The sequence below is a fragment of the Hippichthys cyanospilos genome, chromosome 6 (assembly GCF_059441005.1).
Source record: "Hippichthys cyanospilos isolate Australia breed blue-spotted pipefish chromosome 6, RoL_Hcya_1.0, whole genome shotgun sequence".
NCBI classification, from domain to species: domain Eukaryota; kingdom Metazoa; phylum Chordata; class Actinopteri; order Syngnathiformes; family Syngnathidae; genus Hippichthys; species Hippichthys cyanospilos.
In genome coordinates, this window is record NC_142374.1 from 16,244,589 (window position 1) to 16,255,671 (window position 11,083).

Genomic DNA, 11,083 nt, shown 5'->3' on the forward strand with positions numbered 1-11,083 from the left:
CATCTTATTTTGTTCAACATTCAGAATGCTTAGTTTCATTAACCTAGACCAAGTAGATTCTGTCATATTTACATCTCATAAAATGTTATCAAGGATCTGTATATAAGGATTTAAGAACATTATTTGAAGAAAATTACACCTTGTGCATGTAAAACCACATACAGTATTTGTCTTCTGCTACGGTATTGCTAACACAAACTGTAAAGGTTTTTAGTCAAGAAAAATGTATACTCAAACAGTGCTTTGTTATACAGTATATTAATTAATGCCCAGTTAATCATCCCTCACCCTGTGCAAAAGAGATAGTGAGTCCAGTCCAGGCCAAACAACAGTGACCTCAAAAACGTTACTCTGGATATTCATGGGGAAAAAAACAAGAACAAAAAAAACCAAATACCGAATCCCACTATGGCTGCGAGGGAAAGTCAACTGTCAACCACAAAAAGAAGTCGGTGAGAAAGCTTCACCGCCAACATGTTAGAGCATCCACAAGCACGTTTCCAGTTTACGTCAAACTCCATTCGTACCTTTTGTCGAATTAAACATTGGGAGTCACCGTGATATGATTTCTAAAAAGTGTACTAAAAAGTCCTAAAAAGCTTAATATTCATGATATTTTCTATATTTTCCTCTGTGGTTATGTGGCATGAATTTACCTTGAGAAAACATAACATTGGACATTTTCTGCTCCTGAACAAAAAGTCTAAAATATAGTTTTGGTATTTAGAAAAGAAAAGGTTAGGATTGTTTGATGAAAAGTGAAGGACAAGTTAAGGCAAAAAATCAAGTCGTCATTAGTATATCGCTGATGAAATTAAACATGTGCTAACAAGATCATGGTGAATGTCTTGCGCTGTTGAATCTTGATCGGTACAATTAGCTCAAAAATTTCACCCACACAACAAATGAAAGCTTGGCGTAATTTGATTTGGAAAAGGCACAGTGTACTGTGTGTGCTGAATATTATTTCCATATTAAACTGTAATTGCTGCCAACTGTGAAAACAGGATCAAATCCAAATGCATCTTGGTACACATGAAATTTGTTCAAATCTCAGAAACGTGTGAATTTTCTAAAATATTTCAAAGCTTATAGCGAAGATACCAGCACTTACCAAAGAGGGCTTTGGCGCTGATCTTGCTGTCCGATCTGGCCACTCCACTGCAATGACAAGGGTTGGAATTACGATGCATTCCCTTCATCTCGTCTTCTACGAAAAACAACTGAAAGCCCTGCTGTCACTTCTTCATGAGTCACAAGCCCGCAAAACAGGAGTGATATATAAAAAGTGTTTGTGGGATTATAGCCTGAGATTCGGACCATATGGACCGGCCAGGGAGCAAGAGGCAGAGTGGGAAAGGGGGGAGGAGGATGAGGAGGGGGCCCGCAGGGAAGCTGGAGCCAAAAGCTCAGGCAAAGCAAATAACTCTCAACAGAGGCGCTCTGTGCCCGAGGTCCCTGACCTGCACAACCTTCTACATACTGGTTTAGTGATTCTATGGCCGCTGTGAGAGTCACCTGCGATAAAGAGTGAAGCTAGAGAAGGGTAAACAATGAGGGAAAGGATGGAATGTGCTGTCCACTCACTTGGCTGGCCTTGTTGGAGGTCCCAAGGAGCTCATGGCTCAAGACATCCACCTGAGGAAGGAACGAGATGGCACAAGAAAATGAAAGGCGTGGCCACAGCTTTACACCTGTAATGCAGTCAGTCTCATTTTAATCATTTGTATTTAAACAACTGGATAATCAATTAGAATTAAATGCATGCTCAATTGTTTTAACTTTTTAACCTTAATCTGTTCTATATGCACCCATTAGTCTAACGCAGTGCTTCTCAATTATATTTTGCAAAGGCCCCCCGCCCCCCACTTGCCACGGGAACCATAAATAAGATTATTATCTATAAAAATTGTTTAAGTATACCTAAAACTATATCCTTTTGAACACTGACCCAAGGAAAAAGCAATTAAAAAAAAACTTTCAACAACTGTTAACTACTTGTTTTTATAGCATTTATACAGGTAAAGGTTTGTCCAGGCCAATTTTGCCCCGCAGATGAGTTTAATCCATCCTGTGAGATTTTGTAAAGCATAAAAATGAGCTGAATTTTCTAATAAATGAAAAACTTGGAATGTTTTATGATTAATCGTGTAGTACTTTTACTATTTTGGACAGTAATAAAAAAATACTAACAAATTTGAAGTTGCTGGTTTGAAGTTATATAAATATTTACCATGATTTTATGGTCCGGCCCACATTTGGGAATAGATTTTCCTCCATAAAAGGCCCACAAGCTAAAATGTTTGATCCCCCTGCTCTAAGCAGAAAAAAACGCAGGTACTTCAAAGTGCCAGAAAAAAAAGATGCCAATCATTTTTTTATCACACAAAATTTAATGGATTTTGTTGATGAATCGATAGTTAACGAATTCAAAATGAATCAGAATGTCAGAATTGGAGTAGTGGGGGCTCATAGAACATATTCAATAGAATTATTTTTTACTGGACTTCGTCTTTCATAAATCAAACGTGGCCCACACCTGGTCCAATGAGTTAGAATAAACCCAATGACAAAAATTTAAAAAACTGCTTTAACACAATGAGTTGTAATTGAGAACTATAACAGTAAAAAAGTTTATTATTGACTTTATAGCAAAGCTTTTGCCGGTGCTAAAGTACAAAATATTTGTTTTCTTTTACGCAATTACCTAATATATATTGATGAATCTATATGGCATTATCTGTGGCCCTTAGCCTAGACCAAATTTTTTATTAAAAAAAAAAAAACAGTGTGTTTTGTTTTTTCTATCTACAAAAGTAAATATCAGCCATTCGACTTTCTGGTACATGAAGAATGATGAACAGGAGAACATTACCACTGATTGTTGGCTTGGACTGCTACGTAAATCACAGCTATACAGTACGGGCACGATCTAGGACTGCGACAAAATGTGATATTCCTTTATTCCGTGGTTCCTCTACAAGCCTTACAAACTCATATTTGTGTAATCCTGCAAACTGGATAAAGTTTGACTTTAGAACCAGTGTCGGAGAAAAGATTGCTACAATTCTTAGTTTTACAAAGACGAGCAGCCATCTAAGACTGTGACTGTGATCTTGTTTTGACAAAAAGAGACATTTCCATCCATATAAGTGTGCGTAACCCATCTTGCCATTGCCTGAACCTGCTATGTTTTTCTTGCCTTTCCGATCTCTCAATCCCCCTTCTGTTTCCAAACACAGCCCTTCACGTGTAAAGAGAACAACTGTGTCCCACATGGAAACAGCCGACTTAACAACCTCTTCTTCCACTGAGCTCATCCAGGTGCCAGGAACGCCCGGGGACATATTTGTCGCAACAGTAGACACAAACTGCTTAATTACATCCAACCCTTACAACTATATCTATTGAGTCGTACTTAATAACTCGATTCGGTTACTCAGTGAGGTTCATTAGCGGCAATTAGCATGGCCTCCAAGGAAGTGAGTCGGTGTGCAGCGACCTTGAAATTTGAGAAACTAACATGAATAGAAAATGTTAGCAATCCTCTTTGAGCATGCAGCCTTCACGTTTTCTGTCATGGCATGCCTTCATGACGTTACGCAACACGACGACACACACACACACACAGAGTAAACACACGCTGGCTCCTCCTCTTCTATCACCATGGACCCTAACAAGCTGTTACACAACAAAGCAGTCCTTTTGTTTTCCTTCACAATGCCTATACTTCACTGCGGAAATGCAATGCAGTGATTTTGATGTAGTGAACAAGGGTAATGTCAAATAACCTTTTGGTGCCATCTTGTTCGTCTAGTATGAGATTTAAGAAACCAACAGGACCAAAGTAAAAACAACCAATGAGACACAATGTTATGAAATGTAGTGCAGCTACAATAAAAACTTGCTAGCAATTTTTAACCTGAAATCGTCTGTACTGTAACATGATTTTTTTTTTTTTTGGCATACTGTTACAACCCAAGCAGTTGTACATTTACTGTAATGTTTTGTTTTTTTTTTAAACATGGTGGAGTGCTTACTGTAGTTCTCCAAAAGACTTAAGGAAGCAGTTTCTGGAATCAACATGATGAGAGCAAGCTGTAGATATATACAGTAGATGGTCTTTATAAATATATTACAGATCTATGTCCTGATAAGAGCTAGTTTATTGCTGGCGTTAACAATGATGTCATCTTAATTCAACATAAACAATTAAAGTTTTATACTAAAGTTTAATTACTGATATTATTTTTATTTAATGGGTTCTTGTTGAACATGTTTGCACTCTCAAAGTGTCATAAAAAACATTGGAATAGTTTTTGCTTAATCCGGTTAACAAACACAAGCAGATGACATTCAAAACAATGTCTCTCACCTTTGCACTTCAGGGCTTGCTGGGGATAATAAATCAACAATGAAACAGTGATTAAAAACTTCAACGGTATTTAAAAAAGCTGCTAACTTCATGAAAACAAATGACTAGGATGTTGCTGTTGAGATTGTAATCCATGTTAGCCCAACATTTCGACCTACGCTACACAAACAACCCGTGATGTACTGGAAGTTAGCATATTGCATGTGTTTAGCAAAAGAAGGCCAGAAAGCAAGTAAAACAAAAAGTGATAGGTCATGAAGAACAACTTCGCAGCACTTTGCGATGTTAGCTTCTTCCAGCAGTTTACATGAAATATAGAAGAAAATCGCACTGCCAAAAGCAACATTTCTCAGTGTTCACCTCCAATGCTGATCCTTGTCAACAGAAAACCACAAGATTCAGCAAAGAAAAACTGCCCGAGATACATTAAGCCAGTTACTTCCTCTTTTTGTCCTTATCACCTAACGTCTCTTTTGTTCATTTGACTGGAGCAGAGCCAGAGGGGAGGTGAAGGCAGGGGAGGACAGGTTGGGTGTCAGGTGTTGTCAAGAGGCCCACTGCACTAGTCCTCTCAACCTCTTTGTTTAACAAAGCCAGACGTTTATTTAGAGGTCATTATAAGGTATCAGAGCTGCGATAGCTGCATAAAAATGGATTTTTATCACGCTGCGTGCTCAAGTTTCACACGAATGAGGTTACATCCAAAACGTCTGCCGTTGACTGATGGTTTTGGTATTCCAACCTGCCGGAATGAGGTTAGACAGATCTGCTCATTCAAAGAACCCTCAAAGCAAATCACTGAGGCGAGTCCTTTCTTGTTGAGTCTATGTTTGAAGTCTCACTCATGCTCAAATGCTCATTCAAATTTTACACTGACATTTTGGAAATGTACTGTACATAGAAATTCCCCATAGGGATAATTATTCAATAATTTCTCCAAGGCACACTCAGTTTGTCCCAAACTAAGAATTAATTGATTACAAATGCATCACTGGGATTGAGCCAAAACCTTGTGTTACACAAATTTCATAGTTTTTCAGAAATCTATCATTTTTATACTTTTCCTTTTGATGGTAAACTGTACAGTTGGAACCATTTTAAGATTAGAAGTTTATGGGTGCTGACAGTTTTAGAGTACATCCAATCGGAGGTATTTGGTTGGCACCAGGTGATGGGTTGGAACATATCCGTATTTCATGAAAATATTTGATTTGAACCAAATACCTTTATAGCTTACTATTTGGTCCAATTAGTTCAACGCCACTGATTTAACCAATCGTGTACTAAAGTAAATCACAAATGAATTATACACACTGTAAATACCCGAATGTTTGGAATTTAGAAAAAAAAAGGGAAAAATATGTTTCTGGTATGGAACACGTAAACAAGCAGGCCTGAATTTCTTACTGAGTCAAGATGTGAGTGAAATAAATCAAAATTATAACTCTTTCTAAAATATTTTTTGTGCTATGCCATGAGAATTTTGAGTCTTAAAATCTGTTCCTCGACTCGACAAAGGTAGGGAAACACTGGATCAAACAGCAGCTTCATTAAATAAAGCTCCGTCGCAGCAACACTACACTGCTAATCCGCGACATCTTGCCTCACACGTGAATAGTTAAATAATCCAGACTGTTATACTATTTACCATTCAGCAAGTCTGACATGACCTTATGTAATTTAAAATTGCACAAAAGCGAGGTTGTTACCATGGTTGCACAATAATCGAGCGATGATCGTATTGAAACATTAAATCAGTAAGTGTGGGGAGGGGTCACAATACTGCTTATATAATGTTAGTGGTAAAAATATAGAGCAATGTGGACTTCACCCTCAGTACCCGGTTAAGCATTTTGTCAAAGATAACAGTTATCGTGTTTTGTATCGTTAAATGCTGCTTGATCCCAGCTTGTGCTTCTTATCTTGCTTAATTATGACACCTGGATAAATGTGACAAGACGTGAATGAAAACTCACCAAAACAGCCTCACAATTTCTGCAATCCTTTTTTCTTCTACCTTGCCAAGCATGTTAGCGATCAATGTTTATCAATTTGTTGTTAATGTGTATGAAAGCATGTTGAATCTCATTCTCCTTGTCACTGTGCTGACTGTAGTCATGAAGGTTATGAATTACAGTATTAAATGTGATAATGGGTGCCGGCGACAAGTAGTAAAACTGTCAACTTGAAAATGGGAGAATACTATGAGTCAAATGTTGCAAATATGATTGACAGCACAGCTAGGAGCATGTGTGCAATTTCAGAAGGATAACAAAGAGTTAATAATTAATCATGTGTTGCGTTAGTTACAGGGTATTGTGTACTTTGAAATGCTACTAAAGTTGTTCGCCGCCTTATTTTATTTACGCTTATCAGTGTAGGCGGAATTCATGTGTGGATTTTTAAAGGATAATTATTAAACAGAAAAGTACACTTTGCAAAGGAGCAAAGACAAAAAATGAACTTACTCTTGTGATTTCTGCTCTGGATGCTCAAGGTAACCAACATGGGGGGGTGTAGAGAAGCATCAACCTGCCGCAGATCAGCAAATGCAAAACCTTGGCGGGAAGAGCGTGCAGCAGAGATGTTTAATCCGAGGCCCGGGGCGTTCCTGCAACTGCCTTAACTCCACACAAAACACACACACAGAGTTGTTGTTGGTTCCCTGGAGCAATCGCTGAGGAGGGAATGTGGAAGCAGGTGAGTGACAGATGCCTCCCAGGTAATTCAATATGAGAGGGGAGGAGCTCCTTTGGTGCTTTAGTGAGGGTGGGGTGGTCGCGTATGTAAACTGGGTGTGATGCAAGTGACTGATCACTTCCATTTACTTCATTCACTGTAGAAACCTAAGCAGGCATAATACAATGGGTGCTGTTTTGTGATATTTATTTATTTATTTATTTTTAATTCAACATTGTATACACTCTTAATTTTTTTTTTTTGTGGTGACAAACAATATCAAAAGCACTTGACCTACAATTGTAACCTAAATTCTAATATTTGGAACCACTCACTCCTCACCCCCTTTTATTAGGATGCATCAGTTTTAAAGGTTACAAAATGTATAAAGCCATTTTGATCATTACCTAATTTGATCATTGTTTTTCAAGCACAATTAATACATTTTTAAACACATTTCACTTCCTGCTGGTAACTGAAAATTACGTTCACAAGCTGAGTTGTGAATGGTTGTTACCGGAGCACATGTGATGACATTTTCAATTGACAGCACTGACAAAAAGTGCTTTGAGAATGGTAATAATTGTATATAAATCATAATGACATCATCAAAACAACCTTCAATATATATTTGCTTTTTTTAAGAGGCATTCAATCACAGCAATATTTGTCAAGTGTTTGGCTAAAGCAGTGTCTAAAAATGGCTTGTACTAAATGAAGTGAGCACTGAAGTAATCCCATACTCAAGTAATTGAGTACTAAGGTCATCAATGACTATACAATAATGGGATAGTGTATAAGATTTAGACCGTTTTTTTTTTCATTACGGACAGCAGGAGGTGCTGCATTTACCACTTTCCGTAGCTATAACAAACATGGCTGCCTCCAGAGCAGTGCCACCCCCCATGTAATATCATTTAATGATAACTAGACCTATGATTATATTTATTGGTCTTTAAGAACACGTTTGCAAGTTTTTGAAATTTACAATCATATAATTTATTCCCTTTGAATGAAAAATGGTCTAAATCTTACACACTGTCCCGTTAAGAATCGATTATTTATGTAGTAAGTTACCAAGTAATTCACAGCCTACAGAATGGAGTTGGCCAGATTGGCGACCTCAACCTCAACACAGACAATATCAAAGAGATAATTGTGGACATGTTAGGAGAGATTCAAGAGTTTTTTACTGTCATATGTATAGTATTCTTATTTTACACATACACACTGGTTCACTATTGTAGGTATCCTGCACATTATTCTAAACTTGTTTCGACACTGTGCACATGACAATAAACACTTTGACTTGAAAACTGATTATTTTAGTACCTAAAATAAGTAATAGATCACGTTAGAGCACATTACCCAAAGTAATTGAATACTTTTGTACTTATTAATCTGAAGGAATGGATTACTTTAGTATCGCAAGTGATCAATTACTTTAGTTCTCTGCTTACCTATAGTCACCACTTACTTTGATACTCAATTCATTAATTACTTAATTCATCAGCGATTGTTAAATCCTACTTTAGCCTTACACTCAGAAAAAAAAAAACTTTTTGGGGAGTGCAGACCAAACTTTGACACAATTCCTACAGAAAGCAAACACGGAACCCTTAAATAGACAATACCAGCAAGACTAAGGTGTGCAATCCCTCGTAATCAGATAACCCACTATATTATTGTTTGACCATATTATTTAAAAATCAATTTTCCACATACGTTGCGCGCATACCGGCAATGAGGGGCCATGGAAAAGAGCAGAGCATGATGAAATACTGTCTAAACAAAAGATTGACCCATGCACTTGGTTGTTGCTCAAGACCCTTTTGTGGTTTGTTTTTATGCAGCTCTCTATGGTAACCTTACTCTGGAGTTTGATCATTAACTGAACCTGTCAGAGCTGAAAAATCTCTCCTTTGAAGAATGTTGGGTGGAAAAGTGTCTGGAAATATTTTTGTGGTGTACAGGTAATACACTACTTACCTAAATATACTGATGTTATTGTATTATAGTGTTGCCAAAAGGCAATTTTTAACACAGTAACCAAAGTTCTGTTTTTAAATTCGACGCGTAAGCGGAGCAGCAACAGAGCGTTAAAATATCAATATGCTGTTATTTACAGCATCCTAATAAACCAAATGCATTTAGCTCTTGAATTCTTCCATTCTCATACTGCGCCTTCTGTTCAATCTTTATCAAAGCAACTGCGCCCTCTGTTGGACAATCTTTGTGAAGAATCACAGCTCAGAACTGTGTATTAAATGGAAAATGACAAAATCAGAGTACTCTGTACTTGGGCTTGTCAAAACAAAGTGAAATATGAGACCATCTTAAAGTGTTTTCATTTTTCCACTCATTTTCTGTAGATACATTTGCACAGATTTGTAAATTGCTTTTAAGCATTGTTAAAATAAATGCAATTATTAAACATCACAAGCAAGGTAGATCTCATGTCGTTTTACACAGACGACGAAACATGCGTCTCCAATAAACCCTGCTCGAAAAAAGGTAATATACGATAAAGACTTGGCCAAAGTAATCCGAATATTGCCCTGGCATCTTCTGTGCCCAGGGAGGAAATCATTACACTCGGGTGTACAATATCACTTGAATGAATACCACTGTGATTAATAATTAAAGTTAGTCTTTAAAAGAGAACACAAAAGGAAAGAACAAACCGTGAGATGCTAATTACTGTACATGGATTTAAATGGAAACCACATTGTCAGCTTCTGTGATAAGAAGGGTCAATGTTATCCATGATCTGACCTTGATTGGCCCCAAAATGCTATGAGATGAGTCTAGTGCAAGCTATTTTAAACGTTTTTGGGTCATTTTCTTCCACATCATTTTTACAGATACCTAGGCTTTCATGCCATGTTGAACTTTGACATATTGTCAAAATCTGGGTGAAATTTCAGCTTCCTTGTGTCTTCTTTCAGTTCTTTTCCTTTGATGTGAAATTCCTTGATGTAAAGATAAAATGATTGTATGAAATACTCCACAAGGGTTAAAAAATATATAAATTAACTGGAATTAACTGGAATTATCTGACAATATATTTATATATGGTAATCTAATTGTGTTAAAATGCACTAAATAGTTTGATGTATTTTGCCAGGCCAGGAACTCAGCAACTCTAAACGTCAAACCCAAGAATCGCCTCTGGAATGTAGTATCAAATGTCGTATAAAATGAATGAAACTCGTTTTAAAAGACTTGTCATTGTAATAGCATGTGTGCAAATGTTTGACCGCATGTAATATACTGCAAGTGACCTCAGAGTTGAATTACTCCGGTATGACTGTAAGTAGTTTACAAAAAAAACCTCAAGACACACATTGGCATTCCATACATGATTCTAAGTGAGCGATAAGAGATATAGAAAAGCAAAATGAACTGCCTTAACATGGCCAGCTGTTTCATTGTCCCCATCAGCATCTATCTGACTCTCTGTCTCGCTTGTCCTCTCAAACAATCTGCATAGTGTGGCCGCGAGAAGGGAGGCGTTGTTTGCCTTGAATGGAGGAAAAGCACAGGGGGTGAAGGGGGTGAAGAGGGAGATGCTCCAGCTGTGGGGGGACAAGACAACACAACAGCATCTCACATGTGGCCAAGGGGAGGTGGGCGTCCAGGCTGCGGGGGCTGCACACAGTGGCATTGTTATGGGGGTGGGGGTGCAGCTGATAAGAGTGAGAGAAATGGATCATTCCCTCAAGTCCTCCCCTCCTCGCCAGGCCTTAACGCAAAACACTCCTGTTGATGTAAGCTGCCTATGCGGAGGCCCAGCAGATGTGGGTTGAATCATCAAACTATATAAAACAATGATGCTTTATGGTTTTTATTACAAAACGTGTCTCAGCTGCAGTAAATCCAATGAATTTGTCCGTGTCAAACATAACTTGTAGAGACAGTATAAAGATTCATATGTGGCTTACCTCCCCCAGATGTGATGTAAGGATGTGTGTTCTGGAAGAATTACAAAGGTAAACCCAAGTTATGCCTTTTATTGGATTTGTATGC

General features: G+C 37.7%; 1 protein-coding gene and 1 long non-coding RNA gene across 3 annotated transcripts in view; one reads left to right on the forward strand and one right to left on the reverse strand.

The window, feature by feature from the left end:
- The window catches only part of eps8l2 (EPS8 signaling adaptor L2), a 25,403-nt gene extending 18,340 nt beyond the window's left edge, over positions 1-7,063 (reverse strand). Inside the window, exons 1-3 of one of the 2 annotated variants that reach the window (XM_088418117.1) lie at positions 6,844-7,063; positions 1,588-1,638; positions 1,115-1,161 (exon numbers count right to left, since the gene is read on the reverse strand). In XM_088418117.1, coding sequence (XP_088274243.1) covers positions 1,115-1,161; positions 1,588-1,622 — 82 coding nt within the window. In that variant the 5' untranslated portion in view covers positions 1,623-1,638; positions 6,844-7,063. Of the gene's footprint in view, positions 1-1,114; positions 1,343-1,587; positions 1,639-6,843 lie in introns of those variants that run through there. The other variant, XM_088418116.1, reaches the window with a different exon arrangement.
- LOC148422416 (uncharacterized) lies at positions 6,763-10,588 on the forward strand. The gene is made up of 3 exons (XR_015865982.1): positions 6,763-7,075; positions 8,908-9,027; positions 10,548-10,588. It is a non-coding gene; the product is annotated as an uncharacterized LOC148422416 (long non-coding RNA).
- The last annotated feature ends 495 nt before the right edge of the window (positions 10,589-11,083 follow it).